Source organism: Marmota flaviventris, chromosome 18, assembly GCF_047511675.1.
Source record: "Marmota flaviventris isolate mMarFla1 chromosome 18, mMarFla1.hap1, whole genome shotgun sequence".
Classification (NCBI taxonomy): Eukaryota; Metazoa; Chordata; class Mammalia; order Rodentia; family Sciuridae; genus Marmota; species Marmota flaviventris.
The window spans coordinates 6294416-6315771 of record NC_092515.1 but is presented as its reverse complement, the minus strand read 5'-3'; the positions used below and the strand labels follow the sequence as shown (position 1 = coordinate 6315771).

At 50.1% G+C, this 21356-nt stretch overlaps 1 protein-coding gene across 7 annotated transcripts; it reads left to right on the top strand.

Annotated features, from left to right (window-relative positions):
• The first annotated feature begins 41 nt into the window (after positions 1 to 41).
• Positions 42 to 21043, top strand: Cpt1c (carnitine palmitoyltransferase 1C). Of its 7 annotated transcripts, none has more exons than XM_027920480.2 (19): positions 42 to 270; positions 1006 to 1158; positions 4772 to 4911; positions 7399 to 7570; positions 7816 to 7917; positions 7999 to 8136; positions 14398 to 14475; positions 14679 to 14786; positions 14926 to 14971; positions 15257 to 15452; positions 15575 to 15757; positions 16435 to 16540; positions 18059 to 18175; positions 18771 to 18935; positions 19148 to 19282; positions 19871 to 20023; positions 20275 to 20388; positions 20486 to 20578; positions 20732 to 21043. In XM_027920480.2, exons 2-19 carry the CDS (start codon positions 1018 to 1020, stop codon positions 20927 to 20929), a joined length of 2385 nt encoding a protein of 794 aa, XP_027776281.2. In that variant the 5' UTR covers positions 42 to 270; positions 1006 to 1017; the 3' UTR covers positions 20930 to 21043. The 7 variants fall into 7 exon arrangements, with proteins under 7 accessions (XP_027776281.2, XP_071460429.1, XP_071460430.1 ...); XM_071604328.1 differs by having other exon boundaries at positions 14887 to 14971; XM_071604329.1 differs by lacking the exon at positions 15575 to 15757 and having other exon boundaries at positions 14887 to 14971.
• Positions 21044 to 21356: the final 313 nt, after the last annotated feature.

Here is a 21356-nt window from a genome sequence, read left to right as displayed (position 1 = left end):
CGGAGGCCGAGCGCCGAAGGGGGCGGGATAAAATCTGGGACCTGAATACCCGGCTGGGCACACGGGAGGCCGAAATCGTAGTTTCTGGGTGTCGGGTGGTCCTGGGGTTGGGCAGGATTCCGGAGAACGACGGTCACCAAGTCGTGTACTTGTCGCACGCCGACTGGACATATGCCAGCGGAAGACTTGAGCTCTGAGCACAAAATCGGTGGGGCAGGGGATGTTCTCGATCTTGGTCCCCAGGATCTGATTGAAGACCCCTGACTTAGCGTAAGTATGGAACCGAAGGGGCCGAGCTCCTCTGGGGGCTGGAGGCCGGCGTCCTGGCTTGGGCGTGCGGGCTTCTCCATCCCTTGCCCTCAATGCTCTCCTCCGCTCGCGGCCTCAGCATCCCTGGTTGCGAGGCATGCGCAGTAAGGTTCTTCCCTCCTCGTTCCCCTCCAGTCCCTGGAGGGGGAAGGGACGCTGGGTCTCCCGGCAGCTGATGAATTTATAGACCCTGCCCACCCCTTTGGAGTGGGGAGCGGAAATGGGGTGGACAGTGCCAACGTCCGGCAGGTGTTCGTTTCATATGAACCCCAAACTGTTTTTCTTCGAGACCCAACTACCCGGGACCAGTTTCCCTCTCCCACCCCCGGTCTCGGAGTCTTACTGGGGGCGGGGGACACTGCCCTAGCTTCGCGTTCTCTGCAGAGCAACTAAAGGTGTTAGTGTGAGCGATCCTTCCCTCTTCTCTATGCGTTCACAGAGGTTCTCAATTGACGTCCCTCCCCCAACATCTTTAGGTCTCCAGCCAGGACCCTCAAGACCTCTCAGTTGCTTAGGAAAAGGTGAACAGTCCTATTTCCCAGGGTTAGCTGAAAGAAGGGGCTGGGGGCCTGTAGGCCTGGGAAGAAGAGATTTGGGTTTGGACCCTGGGTCTTAGGGAGGAGGCTTAAACCTGGACCCCTGGGTCTAGGGAGGAGGGATTGAGGATCCAGAGAATGTCTTTTTGCCCTCCCCCAGGTCCCGTGTGACATGGCTGAGGCCCACCAGGCTGTGAATTTCATGCCTTCGCTGACTTCGGACAGGGGTGAAGTGGAGCTCAGTGGCCCTATGTGGCAGGAGATCTACCTCTCTGGCCTGCGCTCTTGGAAGAGGCATCTCTTGAGATTCTGGGTGAGGAAGGCTGCTGGCTGGTTTCCTTCTGAGCATCCAATTTCTTGTCTCCCAGATGCCCAAGGCCTCCTTCTGGGTTCCTGTCCTCCCCTTCTGGGAACCTGGATGTCCACTTCAAGCACCCCTTCAGCCATTTCTCCGTGGCTTGTGTCTCTCTGGCATGCCCAGCCTTACCTACTGAGGACCCCTGTTCACCTGTCCTTACTTCCTGGATCCCATCACCACCCCGCCCTTCCCCACAGAATCCCCTGGAATCTCCACAACTTCTCTCTTCCTAATTGTTTTTATTTTTGTAGCTGGAGGTGGAACCTGGGCCTTACACATGCTAGGCAAGTTTAGGCTCCACTGCTGAGCCATACCCCAGTCCAGTCCCCCTCTCTTATGGCACACTTGTCACCTTTCCCTGTCCTCTCCAGCCTCCAGACAAGGTGCTCCTCATTCCAGAGCCCTGTTAAGATCTTGGCTGTCTCACACCTCAATCCTGAAGGCCCATCCTTTCCCCCAGCTCTTGCCTAGTGGGCCTGAGTGCCACTTCCTCTGATCCTAAAGCCCCATTAGCCCTCTGACATGAACCTCTAAAGGCCTGGGCCCTGCACTCCTTCACTCCCCGCTCTGCTACCTACCTCAGTGCTGGAAATAATTCTGACTCCCTGCCTCTACTGGTGCCCAGTGTCTGCCAGAACCTGGGTGGACAGTTCTAGAAGTCTAGTACCATCGGTGTTCAGAGTCCCTCTGCTCCCAGGCTGAGAAGCTGGGTAGGGGGTGCTGATGTTAATTCAGGGGGCATCCCAGAAGGATCTCCAGAAGCTGGGATGTTTGGACAGGACAGGCTGGATTGCATCTCTGTGGCTGTACTGGTTGTTCAATGGAGAGGTATCTGTTCTAGCTAAATCCCCAGAGAGTCCCCTTAGCCCTTCCCTGACCCCTGCGCCCCTGGCCAACTTAGCAACGATGGCCATGTGTTCCCTATAGTTAGATACATACACACACACACGTACATACACAGATAGACAAGTCACCCCTCTGTGTCCTTGTATTCTGCATCCACAGATGCGAAATTATTACAAAAAAATTGCACCTCTACTGAACATGTATAGGCTTTTTTTTGTCATTATTCCATGAAGAATAGGCTACACTGACTATTTACATAGCATTTCCATTGTATTAGGAATTACAAGTCATCTAGAGATACTGTGAAGTATACAGGCAGATGTATGAAGGTTATATGTAAATACCAGGCATTTTATATAAAGGACTCGAGCATCTGGGGATTTTGGCATCCTTGGGGGTCCAAAAAATATCAAAAGAAAACAGCATATAATTATGTACAGAAAGATGCACATATTTTAAAGTGGGCTTTCTTTACATTTTTGTAACACCCATGCAACTTTGCCAATCAGGATGGAATTGCCACCATTCTAGAATGTTCTTCTGCATCCCCAGCCTGCCTGCCAGGCAACTACTATTCAGATTTCTGTCTTATAGATTGACTCTTGTCTGGTGTCCAGTGTCTTCCCAGAACCTCGGTCACTGGTTCTAGCAGTCTAGTACCATCTGTGTTCAGAGTCCCTCTGCTCCCAGGCTGAGCGGTGGGGTAGGGGGTGCTGAAGTTCGTTCAGGGGGCAGCCCAGAAGGATCTCCAGAAGCTGGGAAGTTTGGTACAGTGCTGATGTCACACTATAAACTACTTAGACTGCTGCCCTGCATTTGACCTGAGTCCCTTTTCAGCGTCCGTGTCCCCTCTGCCCAGTTCCCCCCAACACCCTTACATTGGTTGCCATCCCTTAGCTACCTCTGTCCCCTGATGGTTACTTGGAACTCTCATGTCCTTCATCTTCCACTGTAGGACCCCACAAGACACTGGGAGCTGCAGCTCCTGTTGGTCCCAATGAATGGCCCGTGCCTCAGCTCACCAGAGCAACAGTTCTACAAACTTATCACTGAGCCTCACTTTCTTCATTCATGAAATGGGACTGTGACAGTCGCTGACCCCAGGGATTGTTGTAAACACTGTGTTTGGCACAGGGCTTGGCTTACTGAAGCGACAATTTCAGTTTCAATCTGTGTGTGTGTGTATATGTGTGAGTGTGAGTGACATGGGGATTAAACCCAGTGGTGCACTACCAATGGGCCACATCCCCACCCCTTTATATTTTGGGACAGGTTCTCAGTAAGTCGCCGAGTCCCTGGAAGCACAGGGATCTTGTCCCTGTGTCTGGCTCTCTAGATTACTTTAAATACCTAATATAATGTGATGCTGTGAAAATAGTTGTTACACCATATTGTTTTGGGAGTAAGGAAAAGAAAAAGGAGTCAGTATATATTCAATAAAGATGTGATTTTTTTCTAATATTTTTGATCTGTGGTTGGTGGAACCCACAAATGTGGAACCCACAGATTCAGAGGACTGGATACATAACTTCACAGGGTTGTTCAGAGGAATTAAAGAGTTAATAATGGGGGGCTGGAGTTGTGGCTCAGCGGTAGAGCCCTCATCTAGCACGTGCAAGGCCCTGGGTTCGATCCTCATCACCACATAAAAATAAAATAAAGGTACTGTGTCCAACTAAAATAAAATATTTTTTTTTAAAAAAAGAGTTAACAACAGGGCCGGGGATGTGGCTCCGTGGTGGAGTGCTGGTCTAGCATGCACAAGGCCCTGAGTTCCATTCCCAGCACTGCAAAAAAAATTTAAAAATAAATGAATAAATAATAGTTAATCCTTGTAAGCGACCCATAGAAGGTAGTAAGTACTCACTAAAGGTTAGTGGTCCTGGGGCTGGGGCGGTAGCTCAGTGGCAGAGCACTTGCCTTGCATGTGTGAGGCACTGGGTTCGATCCTCAGTACCACATAAAATAAATAAGATAAAGGCATGCTGTCCGTCTACAACTACAAAAAAAAAAGGTTAGTGATCCCACCAGGTGTCGGGGTGCATGCCTGTAATCCCAGCGGCTTGGGAGGCCATGGCAGGATCCCAAGTTCAAAGCCAGCCTCAGCAGCGGCAACTCAGGGAGACCCTGTCTTTAAATAAAATACAAAAAACGATGTGGCTTTGTGGTTAAGCACCCTTGGTTTCAATCCCCAGTACAAAAAAAAAAAAAAAAAAAAAATAGGGAATGTGGTTCAGTGGTCAAGTGCCCTTGAGTTCAATCCATGGTACCAGCGCCGCAAAAAAAAAAAAAAAAAAGAAGTTTGTGCTCCCTTCCATGCTTTCTGGGAATCTATTAGTCAGCAGAGTTGTCACTCATTCCTCATTTGCCCCATGACCAGATAGTTCTAGAAATTCTAGAAGGCATCCTAAGCTCCAGACCTGCCTCTGTACAGGGATCTGTTTACTCTTTTGATGGTTTACCTTTGAGGTCCTGCCTTAGGGAATCCTTCTCCAGAGACCTCCCTGATGCCCACAGCCCTGCCACCATGGGGCTCCTTTTTCTTGTCCTACTGCCACAAATTGGCCCAGGATTTACCTCCCCAACCCAGGACCCAGGTCTTCATTCCCTGGCTGGATCCTGAGCACCCAGCCCAGGGCCCGACAAATACCTGAGAATGAGGCAAAGCAGGTGCTCAGAGGAGTGGACAGGTAATGGAACAGACGCCCTTTCCTCCCCACAGAATGACTTTCTCACGGGTGTGTTCCCTGCCACCCCCCTCAGCTGGCTCTTCCTCTTCAGTGCCATCCAGCTTGCCTGGTTCCTCCAGCTTGATCCTTCTCTAGGATTGATGGAGAAGATTAAAGAACTGCTGCCAGACTGGTGAGGTTCCCCCCTTCATCCCAGTAACCTCCCCAGTCCTTCTCCTCCTATCATAAGTTTTTCTGTCATTATGGTGTGCCTGCCAGAGAAAAGTAAACTGAAACTTTGGGTCCAATTCCTAAAGGTACAGCATCAGAAAAAAGAGGTGACCTCTACTCTGCATATTTTCTTTCTGGCTCTTTTTGTTAAAAGGGATGGTGACAAACTAGAAAATGTCCAGACATGGTTATATATACTAATAGAATTATGAGCTCGGTCAGTCTCTGGTTATGTAGTCTTAGTCAAGAGAACTCATGCCCACCTGTAATCCCAGTGACTTGGAGGCTGAACAGAAGGATTGAAAGTTTGAGACCAACCTCAGCAATTTAGTGAGTCCCTAAGCAACTTAGTGAGACCCTGTCTCAAAATTTAAAAATATTTTTTTATTTTGATATAAAATAAAAATGTGAAAATATCAGTGGCAAAACATCCATAGGTATAATCCCCAGTATCAAAAAAGAGAGAGAGAGAGAGAGAGAGAGACTTCGCTATTCTCTGTTTTCAAGGTCAAGATCGTCATCTATAAAATAGAGATTATAATTAATTCTTTTTTTTTCTTTAAAGTTAATCACCTGAAGTTCTTTTTTTAAATATATTTTTTGGGGCTGGGATTGTGGCTTAGCGTTACAGCGCTCACCTCGCACGGGCGGGACCTGGGTTCAATCCTCAGCACCACATAAAAAAAATAAAGGCATTGTGTTGTGTCCATCTACACCTAAAAAAAAAAAATAATAATAAGATAAAATATATTGTGGGGGGCTGGGGATATAGCTCAGTTGGTAGAGTGCTTGCCTTGCATGCACAAGGCCCTGGGTTCAATCCCCCGCACTACAAAAAAAGAATAAATAAATAAATAAAGCCATGATTATCTTTAAAAAAATAAAATATTTTTTTTTAGTTGTAGATGGACACAACATCTTTATTTATTTTATTTTTATGTGGTGCTGAGGATCAAACCCAGTGCCTCACATGTGGGTTACTAGATTACTTTAAATACCTAATATAAGCGCTCTACCACTGAGCTAGAACCCCAGATCAATCACAATTAATTCTTAAGATTCTTTTTTTTTTTTAAGAGAGAGAGAGAGAGACAGAATTTTAATATTTGTTTTTTTAGTTATTGGCGGACACAACATCTTTGTTTGTATGTGGTGCTGAGGATCGAACCCGGGCGGCACGCATGCCAGGCAAGCGCGCTACTGCTTGAGCCACATCCCCAGCCCCAATTCTTAAGATTCTTGAAAGAGTTAATCAAAATCATGTATGTGGTATATACACTAGCACCAGGAGGCTACTAAATCAAGTTATCTTTGCACTATTATCCTTGTCATCAAATTTAGGAAAGGTTTGAAAAACAGAGACAGGTGAAGTGGTACTAGGTTCTGATCCTGATACTTGGATTAGTCTTCACATGAGGAAGAAGGTTCAGGTTTTGTGCAAGTGGCCTAAGGGGGCAGATCAAGGATCAGATGTAAAAATTTGTTTTTATTTGTCTTTTCTTTCTTTCTTCTTTCAATTGAACTCAGGAGTGCTTTACCACTGAGCTACATCCCCAGCCCTTTTTATTCTTTTATTTTGAGACAGTCTCACTAATTGCCCAGGCTGGTCTCAAACTTGCTATTTCTTCTGTCTCAGCCTCCCAAGTAGCTGAGATTACATTGTGTGCCGTAGCGCCCAGCTAGATGTAGACATTTCTAGGAAGGTTAGATTTATGCAGTCTTCAGAGAGGAAGTGATTTAACCCTAGTCCTCTGGGTGAGATTTTTCTCACCTGTGTATCCCAACTTCGCAAATGTTGACAGTGTTTCTTGAACTTGAGCTGTATTGGAATGTGCATGAATGTGCATTTCCAACCAGGTCCCGGAGTTCACAGGTGCTGCCACCTTAGGGTATAATTTCCTGTGAGGGAGAAGTCTCCCCTCAACAGAACTAATTGGTCTGGCTTATTAAGCATCTACCATTTTCTGTGAAAAGTGATTTTAGAAGCTTGATGACACCAGTCACTGGCACATGCCTGTAATTCTAGAGACTCAAGAGGCTGAGGCAGGAGGGTCCAAAGTTTGCAGCCAGCCTCAGCAACTTAGCAAGAACCTGTCTCAAAATAAAAAGCTCTGGAATGTATCTCAATGGTAAAGCGCCCCTAGATTCAAAGCCCAGTAACAAAAAGAAGAGGGAGAAAGAGAGGGAAAGGGCAACTTAGTGAGAAGGGGGAGGGGGAGCGGCAGGGGAGGAGGAGGAGGAGGAAGCCACTTGCTTCCACCACAAAGTGGGGCAGGGGACACAGGAGGCTCCCACCCACATCAGATGAGGAAAAAAAGGACTTCTCTGTCTGATTTAATTGTATTAAGACACCCCTCCGCAGCCAGAAGCCCAGAGCAGGGCGGGAGGCGCTGAGGGGAGGGAGGTCCGAAGCCAAGAGACCCAAGCCAGCTTTGCTCTCTCCCTCCAGGGGTGGACAGCACCATAGGCTCCGGGGTGTTCTGGCAGCTGCGCTGTTTGCCTCGTGTCTGTGGGGAGCCCTGATCTTCACACTTCACGTGGCCTTGAGGCTGCTTCTGTCCTACCACGGCTGGCTTCTTGAACCCCACGAAGCCATGTCCTCAACCACCAAGACCTGGCTGGTATGTGAGGGGACCCATATACCATGCACTCTCAGGACACATTCTCTGGTCGCTCTCTGCGGACCTCTGTCCCCCCTTAGTGTCTCTTTCTTCCTTTCCTCTTCTCTCTCTCTCTCTCTCTCTCTCTCTCATTTACCTTTCTACGTCTGTGTACCATTCACTCTGATTTGCCCACCACCCCCTCCGGCCTCATTGCGATCTAACTCCTTGTAACCTCTCCCCCTCCCCCCGCCTCCTTCCCCCAGGCCCTGGTCCGCATATTCTCTGGCCGCCACCCGGTGCTCTTCAGTTATCAGCGCTCGCTGCCGCGCCAGCCGGTGCCCTCGGTGCAGGACACTGTGCGCAAGGTGCTTCTGGAACCGGGGATGGGGTGGGGGGTAGGAGGCGGCCGGGGGCGTGACTCGGTCTTCTCCGCCCTCCCTCATCAGTATCTGGAGTCTGTCCGACCTGTCCTCTCCGACGAGGACTTCGACTGGACGACGGGGCTGGCCCAGGAGTTCCTGAAGCTGCAGGCGTCGCTGCTGCAGTGGTACCTGTGGCTCAAGTCCTGGTGGGCGTCCAATTACGTGAGTCCCGCGCGAGGCCCCACTTGGAAGGCAAAGGTTCCCGCCCGCCCCTTCTCCCCCGCTAGCCCGCCCCTTCTCCCCGCTAGCCCGCCCCTTCTCCCCGCTAGCCCGCCCCTTCTCCCCCTCTAGCCCTAAGTTCCCCTCCGCGATCCGCCCCCCGATGCCCTGCTGTGATTGGAGGCCCGCTCCAGGCGTGCGCTCATTTGCCACGCCCCACCCAGTAGCCCCGCCCCGTGCGCTGGGAATCAGAGCCCTGGATCCCTCTCCACAGTCTGCGCCCTGGCTCAAAGCTCCAGTAGTCTGACCTCCACCCCAAAGGTCCCTGCATTCTGAGCTTTGCCCCCACTTTCCAATATTGGAACTTGAATTTCAAGACCCGCCCAGCACTTCCTGCTTAAGGACAGCTTCCCCAAATGGGTTTCTGTTTCTGAGTTCTGAAACTAAGTCCCTAACTGCAGTCAGTCGAGCTCCTTGGGAAACTGAGGCACAGAGTGGGTTAGTGAGTGATTCACCCAAAACAGAACTTGCCAGTCTCACATTCTCTGAGAAGCCAAAAATAGCAATCAGGAAGCATATGACGAGATGGCAATGATGAGACAGATGGGGTGGTATGAATATTTCAGGGGTCACTGAAGGAGATGACTGCTGGGTGAGATGGAGGTATTAGGGCTGAGTCTTTATGGTTGGAGAAAATTGGAACCCGCGAGGTTGGTAACAAGGGCATAGAGGAAGGGCATGCTCACAGGTAAAGAAGTAGAACATTATACCCAGGGGCTGGAATCAAGGCTAGAACAAAGAGCAGGATGGCTAGGAGTCAGAGAGGTGATAGTGGGTTTCTGGGGACAGGCAAACTTCAGGACGAGGATTCTGAACTTTCTGGGGAGGTACTAGAGAGTCATGGAAGGATTTGGAGCAGGAGAGGATCAGGGTCAGCCCTAGTGTGTGGGAAAGCCAGGAGAGGAACCCTAAAGTGAGACAGCATATAGGCTCCTTGTCTGTTGAAGGTAATTGAAACATTGGCTTGGGTACGAGTATCCAAGACAGGAATGAGAGGGAGAAGTGAAGAGGGTTTGGGGAAGATCAAGGGTCCAACAGATGAACCTGATGAAGGGCACTGAGAAGTGTCTACAGAAGCAGAAGGGCGGGGTTTGTTTTCTTTTTCATGCAGTGCTTGAGACTGGCCCTAGGTCTCTCGTCTTAATTTTTGTACTAGGGATTGAACTCAGGGGCACTCGACCCCTGAGCCACATCCCCAACCCTATTTTGAATGTTATTTAGAGACAAGGTCTCACTGAGTTGCTGAGGGCCTTGCAAAGTTGCTGCAGCTGCCTTGGAACTCGCGATACTCGTTCCTCAGCCTCTCCAGCCACTGGGATTATGGGCATGTGCCATTGCACTCGGCTACTGGCCTTAACTTTTTTTTGTTAGAGCATTATAATTATACATAGTATTTGGGTTCATTTTGACAAAATTATACATGTAAGAAATTTGATTGTAATCCCCATTCCCCCTTTCCCCATTCTTTCTCCTCTACTGGCACTTTCTACAAATACATACAGGTGAAACTCCCTTTGGGGTGTGTGTGTGTGTGTGTGTGTGTGTATATACACATATGTATATATCATGATTTTGTCAAATTTATTCCATCTTTCTTCCCCTTTCTCTTCTTCCCTCCCTCTTACCTCTTACTGCACTGATCTTCCTTGTGGCTTTATAATCTCCAATCCCCTCCCCCACTTGCCTCCTTTCCTTTAATCTGCTCCATCTTCCACCAGCACATGCCATTCCTTCATCCTTCTTTATGGCTGAGTAGAACTCCATTGTGTATCTATTTACCACGTCTTCTTGATCCATTTATCTATGGGAATCTGGGTTGATTCTATAATTTGACTATTGTGAATTGTGCTGCTATAAACATGGATGTGCCTGGATTGCTACAGTATGCTGATTTTAGATCTTTTGGATAATTTCCAAGGAGTGGAATAGCTGGGTCATATGGTGTTTCCATTCCTAGTTTTTTGAGGAATCTCCACACTCTGTTCCAGAGTGGTTGCACTAATGTTCAGTACCACCAACAATATACAAGTGTACCTATTTCCCCTCATCCTTGCCAGAATTTATTATTGTTCATGGTTTTTGTTGTTGTTTGTTTGTTTGTTGAACCCAGGGGTGCTTAACCACTGAGCCACATCTCCAGCCTTTTTTATTTATTCTTTTATTTTGAGACAGGGTCTTGCTAAGATGCTTATGACCTCCCTAAATTACTGAGACTGGCCTTGAACCCGCGCTCCTCCTGCCTCAGCTTTCCAAGCTGCTGGGATTACAGGTGTGTGATTCTGACTGAAGTGAGATGAAATTTTAGTGTAGCTTTGATTTGCATTTCCCTGACTGCTAGAGACATTAAACATTTTTTCATATTTTTTGTCCACTTGTGTTTCTTCTTTTAAGAAATTTCTGTTTAGTTCTTTTGCCCATTCATTGATTGGCTTATTTAATTTTTTAGCATTAAGTTTTTTGAGTTCTTTATTCTGGATATTAATCCTCTGTCAGAGGAGTAGCTGACAAAGATTTTCTCCTAATTTGTAGACTTCCTCTTCACTCTCTCAATCATTTCCTTTGCTATGGAGAAGATTTTTAATTTGATGGCATCCCAGTTATTGATTCTTGGTTTTATTTCTTGAGCTTTGTTGAGGAAGCCTGCATCTATATGATGGATGTTTTCTCCTAGCAGTTGCAAGTTTTCTGGTTCAATTCCTAAGTTTCTGAACCACTTTGATTTGACTTTTGTGCAGGGTGAGAAATAGGGATCTAATTCCATTCTTCTACATATGAATACCCAGTTTTCCCTGCACCATTTGTTTAAAAGCCTTGTCTTTTCTCTACATCTACTTTTGGCATCTGTCAAGGATCAGATGACTGTAAGTGTGTGGGTTTGTCTCTGTCTTCTTTTCCATTGGTCTTCGTGTCCATGTTGATGCCAGCATCTGGTCTTATATTATTATTCCTCCATGCCTAGACCAGATTCTTTTATATATATTATATATATATATATATATATATATATATATATATATATATATATACACACACACATGCTCATATATATACATACACAACATACACAGACACGTTTATTGCATCTCCACACCACTGCCAATTTTAACATACACTATTATCTAATGCACAACCACCAAAATGAGGCCAGAGAAAGTCTGACACAGTGATCCCCCCTTCTGTACTGGGGACTGAACCCAGGGGCAGTCTACCACTGAGCTACACCCCCAGCCCTTTGTATCTTTTGTTTTGAGACAGGGTCTTACTACACTGCCAAGGTTGGCCTCAAACTATTGATCTCCTCCCTGGGCCTCCTGACTAGCTGGGATCCCAAGCAGGTGCCGCAGTGATTTCTCCAGAGATCCTATGTTTGCAAATTCGCCCACTCATTAAAATCTATTTGTAACCCCCAAATCAGTTCTTGCAGCTCTTTCATGGTCATTTGAGGACACAAGAGAGGGACAAAAAAAGTTCTCAGCTTTGGTTGAACCAGACAATCCTCTGCCTTCTGGTTTCAGTGCCCCTGCTGTAAACAAGTATCTTTTATAGTGCTGTTTTTTTTTTGTTGTTGTTGTTTTGTTTTGCATTTTTGTGCTTTTTCTTGGTGATTTTGCTATTTAAAATGTCCTAGTGTGGTGCTGAAGTGCTGCTGCTCTTGAGCACAGGAAGCTGGATTTGCCTTCTGGAGAGAATACATGTGTTGGATAAGCTTCCTTCAGTGCTGTGGTCATGAGTTCGGTGCCAGTTCCCGGACAGCATACAGCCAACAAGATGGTTTTAAACAGAAGCACTCTGATGAATATCACCTGGGTTTATCCAGGAGACAGACATGTGACCCGAAGCTTGAGGGCCCCATCCCTGTGTTTCCCAGGAGTGCCACATTCACTCATTGAGCGTTTGCAGGGATGTGAAACATACCTCGGATAAAAACCCAGCTGTGTGTTAAAAGAGCTCATTGAGATTGAGGTTTGTAGCAAAAATCATCCCTGAGCAGATTTTAAGGAGGAAATCGTAAAGCAGCAAATTGGCTGAGGCACTGAGGACCGTCCTGTGCTGTGCTGTTTTGCCGCCACTCAGCTTCATCCCCCTTGGCCAGGTGGCACTTCCAGGAAGAACCCGTGATGTCACTAAAGCCATTGACACAGGGCACTAAAGCAGCTTTTAGTAAAACTGGCCTAATTTTCCCCTCTTGTTGGGGATTTTCTAACCAGTCTGATTCGTCACTACCCCTTCCCTTTCCCACACTGTTTGGTTCCTGAGGTTGAAATCTTGCTCCACTATTGTTTCTGGGATTTTCTGCTGAGTTATAGACAACTTTCAGCGAGGCTTGGTGCTGAAATTTTTTCTCTATTAAAAAGAATTTTTTATTATGTGTATATTAAAATATTACAGAGTAAAATGCACAGATCTTAAGAAAGATGCACAGCTTGAGGAAGTCTGATATATGCAGGATGCTTATGTAACTGCACACTATAGAGCTTTTCTAGCATTTGCCAGAAGCTTCTGGATTTTTCTAGAAGGTGTAGCACATCCCCAGTTCTAAGTATAAGGAAATGTAAGATGCCATAAACTTTAAGATGCAAGTATCCTGGTGAAAGGTGCAAGCCTGTAATCCCAGTGACTCCGGAAGCTGAGGCAAGAGGATCACAGGTTCAAAGCCAGCCTCAGCAAAAGGCAAGGTGCTAAGCAACTCAATGAGACCCTGACTCGAAATAAAATACAAAATAGGGCTGGGGATGTGGCTCAGTGGTTGAGTGCCCTTGAGTTCAATCCCTGGTACCCCCCCCTCAAAAGAAGATGCAAGTAAACACACATATGTGATAGATTCTGTAATGTAGAAAAGGAAAACATCTTGAACATTAAGTCCCCTCCAGCCACCTCCCTCTAATTCTGCTATCTCATTTCCTGTGAGAAACACTTTGGCCAGGGTCTTAGATGTTTATAAGCATATTCTGTACCCAAAGAAATAGGTCCATACATAAATATACATAATTTTTATTGTAGTAAAATATACATAGCATAAAGCTTTCCATTTTCACCTTTTAAGTCTCCAGTTCAATGGCGTTGATTCATTAACCATGTTGTGTTGCCATCTATTCTATTGTGTTACCAGTATCTATTTCCAGAACTTTCTCACCATCTCAAACAAACCCTGTCCATCCCTGGTGAATTCTCTTCTCTGCCTCTCTGGGTTTGCCTAGTTTAGGTTTTTTGTATAAATGGAATCGTACAATAGTTGTCCTTTGGAGCCTGACTCCTTCTACTTAGCCTCAGGTCTTCAGGATCCACCTGGGTGGCAGCTGAGTCAGAACTTCGCTCCTTCTAAGGTTTCTGGGCTGTAGCTCAGATAGCACTCGTGATTAGCAAGTACAAGACCCTGGCTTCATGCCCAGCACCACAAAACAATTTTTTTTTCCTTTTTATGGTTGAATAACACTTTACTACATCCATCTCCACATTTTGCTTGTCCATTTATCTGTGGATGGACATAAAAATGGTATTTTTAAAAATTTCAAATCAGAGCCAGGTACAGTGATGCACACCTTTGATCTCAGTGACTCAGGGGGCTGAGGCAGGAGGATCGAAAATTGGAGACCATCCCAGGCAACTTAGCAAAACCCATTTTTTAAAAAATGTTTAAAAAGGGCTGCGGTTGGGGGGAGTGGGGCTGGGGTTTGTGGCTCAGCAGTAAAGCACTTGCCTAGCACGTGGGAGGCCCTGGGTTCAATCTTCAGCACCACATAAAAATAAATAAGTAAAATAAAGGTATTATGTCAAACTACAACTAAAAAATAAAATAAAACAAAAAGGGCTGGGGATATAACTTAGTGGTAAAGCACCCCTGGGTTCAATCCTCAGCACAGAAAAAAAAAAAATCAAATTGATCATTCCACATACTTTGTGCTCCTAGGTTTTTTTCATTCAAAAATATGTCTTGATGCTTATGTAGTGTCAATAAACACAGATAACAAATAAAAAATATAATACCAATGCATCTTGTTCTTTTAACAACTTTGTAATATTCCACAGCCTGAGTGTAGCATTGATTAGTTAACTGATCCTCTATCCACGGACATCTAGGTTATTGCTAGTGACTGATCATTATGCCCTCCTTCATCGAACTCCACCCTCCCTATGTGACATAGAAAACTTAGTAGACTCTCCCAACCCACTGTCCCTCCTCTTCAAGGTTCCTTGTCTTCCCAGGTCAGTGACTGGTGGGAAGAATTTGTGTACCTGCGCTCCCGCAACTCACTGATGGTGAACAGCAACTATTACATGATGGTGAGAGGGACGGAAAGGCTGGGGGTGGCTGGAGAGCCCCAGGTCGAGGGTTGGTGCCTGGGTAAAATGAGGCATTTATGGCCCGTGACTTGAATCTGGGACTGCAGTCTCAAATAATAATTTACCCTGTTTTGGATTGGGAGCGCCCCTCAGGGGCACCCTGGCCTCGGTGTCTTGCCACCTCTGTCTGCTCTGGCCCCCAGGACTTCCTGTATGTCACACCCACGCCGCTGCAGGCAGCTCGTGCAGGGAATGCAGTCCATGCCCTGCTCCTCTACCGACACCGTCTGAACCGCCAGGAGATCCCCCCGGTAAGACAGCCACTGCGTGCTGGGGACAGAGGTCTGGTCCCCTGGCGTTGGGACCCCATGGGTCCCAGAAGGCAGCTCACAAGCGAATGGCCTCCTGCAGAATTTGCTGATGGGAATGCGCCCCTTGTGCTCTGCCCAGTATGAGAAGATATTCAACACTACGCGCGTGCCAGGGGTCCAAAAAGGTGAGACCCCACCGCTCCCCTCCCACTGATGAGACAAAACTACGGGTCCTCCGGAGCCAGCCTGCTTCCATCTTTCCGCTGTGGCCTTGGGCAAGTTATTACTCAGTTTATAACTTGCCTCAGTTTCCTCATCCCTGAAATGGGGTAATAGTGGTACCTAGGGGGTGAAGATGAGACACGTGTTAACAACTGCTCAAGGCACACAGGAAGTGCTGAACCAATGGTCGTTATTCTTCTCGTGTGTCTGGCCTTCCCCACCCCCTGCTTCTGCCAACACCACCCTAGACTACATCCGCCACCTCCAGGACAGCCGACATGTGGCGGTCTTCCACCGGGGTCGATTCTTCCGTGTGGGGACCCATTCCCAAAATGGCCTGCTCTCCCCGAGGGCCCTGGAGCAGCAGTTCCAGCGAATCCTAGATGACCCCTCGCCCGCCTGTCCCCACGAGGAGCATCTGGCGGCCCTGACGGCTGCTCCCAGGTGAGGTGCAGAAGGCAGGGGCTCCAGAGCCCGGCCTGGCGTCGTGGAAGGACAGGTGGGGCTCCGGGTGGAGGCCGGGCAGGGCGCAGGGCCAGCTGGCTCAGGCGCGTCCCGCCGGACAGGGGTATGTGGGCCCAGGTGCGGAAGTCCCTGAAGACCCAGGCCGCCCAGGCCCTGGAGGCGGTGGAGGGGGCCGCTTTCTTTGTGTCTCTGGCCGCGGAGCCAGCCGGGCTCACCAGGGAGGACCCCGCGGCTTCTCTGGATGCCTATGCCCACGCCCTGCTGGTGGGCAGGGGCCACGACCGGTGAGTCAGCCCTGGGCAACAAGACCCTGCACCCCAGGCCTGGGCAACCTCTAGATCCAGGGCTGAGGACCCCATACCCAGTGCCTTGGGACTGCGAGAACTTTGAACCAGAGAACCCCTCAACCTGGGACCCCAGATCCATAACCAGGACCCTAGGGCTCCAGACCTGAGACCCCAAGTCCCTGAGCTAGACCTAGAAACCTCTAGATCTGGGACCCTAGACCCATAACCAAAAGACTCAGCATTCCCAAAACCCAGAGCCATTGAACCCCGAATGTGGGGACCTCAAATTCAGAGCTTGGACCACTGAACCCTCAAATCTTCATGCAGTCACTCCAAACCCAGGTTCCCCGGACCTGAGCCCCCCCCCACACACACACACACACAGGGAGAGCCTCAGAAAACTTCCTTGCCCACAGGGCTCCACTGTGACATCCCAGGCCCAGGATGTCTAAAAACTACCTAAAAATTCCTGAATGCCCTACATCTTAGACATGTCTGTGGACCCTGCAGAGCCACCTGCTACAGACCCCCAACACTCCTAGAGGAGTCCCCACACCAACATTCCAGCTGCCCTCACGTTCCTTCCCTGAAACTCCCCAGCAAGTCCCACAGTGCACCCCAAGCCTTTCTCACTGCTCCCCACCTCTGTGCCCCTGCTGAACTTTCTCCCACAGCTGGTTTGACAAATCCTTCACCTTGATTGTCTTCTCCAACGGGAAGCTGGGCCTCAGTGTGGAGCACTCGTGGGCTGACTGCCCCATCTCAGGACACATGTGGGAGGTAGGCAGTAGCTGCTGCAGGCTGGGGGTGGGCAGGTGGAGAAGCAAGTTGGGGATGATGGCTTCCTTTGCTGAATGTGGGTAGTGGGGGCTCAGAGAAGGGAAGTGTTTTTCCTTTGAGTCACACAGCAAAGAGTTGCAGAGTCAGAACATGAATCCAGAGTGCTCTGACACCACAGTGTAAGGCCTTTCCACCAACACATACCGAGAAGAACTATCTTCTAGCTCTGGTTTGCTATGTAATCTTGGGCAAGCTACTCTCCTGCTCTGAGCTTCAATATCCCCTTCCTCAAATGAATCAGTTGGATTTGTGTGTGTGTGTGTGTGTAATGCTGGGTCTTGAACTCAGGGGGGTACTCTACCACTGAACTACTCAAGGGTCTTTCTAAGTTGCTGAGGCTGGCCTTGAACTTGCCATCCTCCTGACTCAGCCTCCTGAGTAGCTGGGATTATAGTGTGATCCACTGCACCCACCTAATTATATCTTTAAGTGAAACTCAATTCAGTTTAACCTTAGACCCTTCAGACCACTTCATGCCAGTTTGTCATCTCTGCATATTGACTAAAGGCAAGATGTGAGCTGGACACGGTGGCTGGCACTTACCTGTAATTCCAGCTATTCAGGAGGCTGAGGCAGGAGGATCACAAGTTGGAGGTCAGCCTGAGAAATTCAGTGAGACCCTGCCTTAAAATTTAAAGAAAAAAAAAGAGGGTCTTGGCTGGGATGTAGCTCAGTGGTAGAGCACTTGCAGCATGCAGCCTGAGTTTGATCCCTAATACCACAAAAAAATAAATAGAAGAGAGGTAACAAAGGGTAAGAAAAAGATGAACACAAACTCTTACGCCACAAATGAGATGTTCTTTCTGGTGTGACTCACACCTGAAGTCCCAGGGACTCGGGAGGCTGAGGTAGGAAGATCACAAGTTCCAGGCCAGCCTCAACAACTTAGTGAGACCCTGTCTCAAAAAATAAAAAGGGCTGGGGATGTGGCTCAGGGGTAGTGCATCCCTGGGTTCAATCCCCAGGACCACAAAATAAATAAAATAAAAATAAACAAGTGAGGTGCTCATCCTATGTGTTGGATGTCACAGTGGGAGGTCAAGCCCGTGGTCCTAGGGTGGTTGTGAGATGTCATTTGACGACATGTGAACCTGGAGGGCAGGTACAGCAGGTGCCTGGTCAGGGCGGATTTAAAATATTTGACACCAGCGAGGTGTGGGCGGCACCGGATCCCAGTGAAAGCTGGGCCTCACAGCAGCTTCTTTCCAGTCCCAGGATGGTGGCAGGGTTCTGGGAAGGTAGGCTGCTGCTGGTGACTCTATTTACCAGCCTGTCCAGGGTCAGCAGCACCAGCTAAAGCGTTAGTCCTGTTCTCAATGCGCATGAACCTGGGAGCCCACCGTGAACCTCGGGGGTCGGTGGTTCTTAGGGAATGCCCTTCCCTGAAGAGACACAGCCTGGTCAGATGGCCACAGTCCACAGGGAGGAGGGCCTCTCGCAGCCTCTGGTTGTCCACAGTTCACTCTGGCTACAGAATGCTTTCAGCTGGGCTACTCAGCAGATGGCCACTGCAAGGGGCATCCTGACCCCACGCTGCCCCAGCCCCAGCGGCTGCAGTGGGACCTTCCAGAACAGGTGAAGTCAGGCTTCCTTCAAGCCCCCAAATCCTAGCCTTGGCTCTAAAGCCCTCCCCATCCTTATCCTTGGCCTTGGAATCAACCCTAACGCCAGCCAACCCCAGTCCATACCTCATGCCAGATCTAACACTCAAACACCTCGGCAGCCTCAAAGCCCAGCCTGTCTCCAGCTCCTTCTCAAGCCCCACTCCCGCCCGTCCCACTGCCCAACCTGCTCAACTCACCCTACCCCAGTCCTGTCCCGTCACCAAGCCCAACTCCTCCCCACTCCAACCCCGCTCATTCCCAACACCGGGACCATTCCTAGATTCAGCCCCTCCCCCGCCCTAGCCCCAGCCTCAGTTCAGTCTCAGAGCAGCCCCCAGCCCTGTCCCAGCCCCGCCCGGCAGCCCAGGCGAGCACTCCTCTGCACTTCCATCTCTGGCCACAGCTCATACCCCATCTCCATCCCTGCGTCTCCACCGTCAATGACTTCACCCTTCCTTCCCTCCATACCCCACTCCCCAACTCCATGCCATCTCCCAGCCCCATTCCTGGCTCTAACCAGCCCCGTCTGTAAGACCAACCATCCCTCCTCCCTCGCTGTCCGGCAGGTCCACCTGTCCATCTCTCTCGCCCTGCGGGGAGCCGAGACGTTGTCCAGCAACGTCGACTGCCACGTCTTCCCCTTCTCCCACTTTGGCAAGAGCTTCATCAAACGCTGCCATCTCTCTCCAGACAGCTTCGTCCAGATGGCCCTGCAGCTGGCCCACTTCCGGGTCAGTCTCAGTCCCCCATGCCAGCCCATCCGGACCTCAGCCTCCCTGGGCTCCCACCACCTGCCTCTCAGCCTCCTCCATTACTTGTCTTTGCCCTGGTGGATCCACCATCTTGAATTCTCCACACACTGGGGGCAGGAGGCTGGAGGTCTGGATGAGGTGGGTCAACTGTGACCACTTCCTGACGGGCTCTTCTCTTCCTTGTCCCCCAGGACAGGGGTCAGTTCTGCCTGACCTACGAGTCGGCCATGACGCGCTTGTTCCTGGAAGGCAGGACCGAGACAGTGCGGTCTTGCACGCGGGAGGCCTGCAACTTCGTGAGAGCCATGGAGGACCAGGAGAAGACAGTGGGTGTGGCCTCCTGGGAGGCTTCCCTCAGGCATTTGCTCACACTTGTGGCTGGGCTCTGTGACGGGCACCAGGGACAAAGGAGGAACCAGACCTGGTCTCTGGCTTCAAAGAACCCATGGATTGAGACAGAGATAGCCCCGCATAGCCTGCTCTTATGGCGGTCACACAGAGCACTGGGGGAGCACCCGAGAGGGAGCCCTGTTTCCAGTATGGCTCTCTTTGCTTATTTAGCCTGTGTAACCTGTGACCAGATGCACCATTCCTTATAACCTCTCTGCCCAGAACCTCCCCCAAGGCACCTCTGTTCCTGTCTCCCCTTATCTATGAGATATTGTGGTTCAGTGGAAGGAATTTGGGCTCCGGAGTCAGACAGACCTGGGAACCCACCTGGTTTTGCCTTGCTTGCTGTGTGACCTTGGGCAAGTGACTTCCCATTCTGAGTCTGATTTCCTTCTGTAAAGTGGCGTGAATATCCCTGCCTTGCAGGGATGTTGCAAGCTGGCTAGATGCCAGGCATGCCACAGGCCCAGCAGTAAGCCCACCTCCTGTCTTTCCATGACCTGCGACCTCCCCGTGGACCCCAGGACCCACAGTGCCTCGCCCTGTTCCGAGTGGCGGTGGAGAAGCACCAGGCTCTACTGAAGGCAGCGATGTGCGGGCAGGGGGTCGACCGCCACCTCTTTGCGCTCTACATCGTGTCCCGATTCCTCCACGTGCAGTCACCCTTCCTGGCCCAGGTCGGGGTGCAGGGAAAGGGTTAGGAGGTGCTGGGGAAACCCTGGGAAAGGGAGGGGTTTCAGAGCAGCAAGGGTGAGGTTGGAAAAGGAGAAATCAGCAGGGGGGTGGGGGTGGGAGAAATCCCCAGAAGGGGCGGGGCGGGGCCAGGGGACGGGGCAGGGAATCAGGAGGGATGTTGAGGGTGGACCGACCTAGAGGAGCCCAGGGCAGGCCTGTCTTTCCTGAATACGTGACTGTCTCCTGTCCTCAGGTTCACTCGGAGCAGTGGCCGCTGTCCACCAGCCAGATCCCTGTGCAGCAGACGCACCTGTTTGACGTCCACAACTACCCAGATTACGTTTCCTCGGGTGGCGGATTCGGCCCTGTGCGGAGCTGGGGACCTGGACCCGAGGGAGGAGGAGCTGGCGGCTCTCCTGCGCGGCAGGGAGTTATTTTGTTTCCTTCACTTTCTCCCACTCCAGGCGGATGACCATGGGTACGGGGTTTCTTACATCTTCATGGGGGATGACATGATCACCTTCCACATCTCCAGCAAAAAATCAAGCACAAAAACGGTGAGACAGACTTTACCGCCGCCTCCACCTCCACCCTCCTCCCTCGGACCCAGGGGTCCTGGCCCAAGCCCTGCTTCCTTGGAGCCGGGAGTCTAACCCCCTGTGTCGCTCAGCCCCACGAGCCCCAGCTTCCCCTGCGTGTGTTTCCTCCAGGACTCCCACCGGCTGGGGCAGCACATCGAGGATGCTCTGTTGGACGTGGCCTCCTTGTTCCAGGCAGGGCAGCGTCTTAAGCGCCGGCGCAGAGGGCCAGGGGATGAGGACTCGGGACACAGACGTGGATTTATCTCCAATAAGACTGTGGATTCCAAAGCACCCAGGACCTCCACACCCGCTGACCCCTTCCAGTAGGGAGCTGGTCTCCCTTAGGGACGAGTGTGCAGATCCCCACAGCTGGGCTGGCGCAGGACAGGGCGGCCAGTTTGGCAGCCCAAAATCTGGGCCAATAAAGATGTGTGAGCTGGGTGTGTGGTTTCCACTGTGCCCTTGGGCAGGGCAGGGCAGGGGTGGTGGAGGTGAGGATCAGGGTGCCAGAGAAGAGTTTCCATGCACCCAGTCCCACCATGGATTCCCAGTGACAACCTCAGTTACAGCCCCAGCACCTGCCAACCTGCTCCGTTCCTGCCTCTAACCATAGTGAACCAGCCCTTCCTGACCAGCTCCAATCCAAGACCCATGGGTTCTCATGAGCTCGGTTCCTGCTGCCCCACCAGCCTTCCACCTCAAACTCCTCTATAAACCTAAACTGTGGACACACAGGGCCTCAGGCACTCTAGGC

Excerpts from the sequence above, each read along its gene's own strand:
- Cpt1c (XM_071604328.1), top strand. The coding sequence starts at position 1,018 with ATGGCTGAGGCCCACCAGGCTGTGAATTTCATGCCTTCGCTGACTTCG. Across the intron at positions 7,571-7,815 it reads CAACCACCAAGACCTGGCTG|GCCCTGGTCCGCATATTCTC; the intron begins GTATGTGAGGGG and ends TCCTTCCCCCAG. Across the intron at positions 20,389-20,485 it reads CGGGTGGCGGATTCGGCCCT|GCGGATGACCATGGGTACGG; the intron begins GTGCGGAGCTGG and ends CTCCCACTCCAG.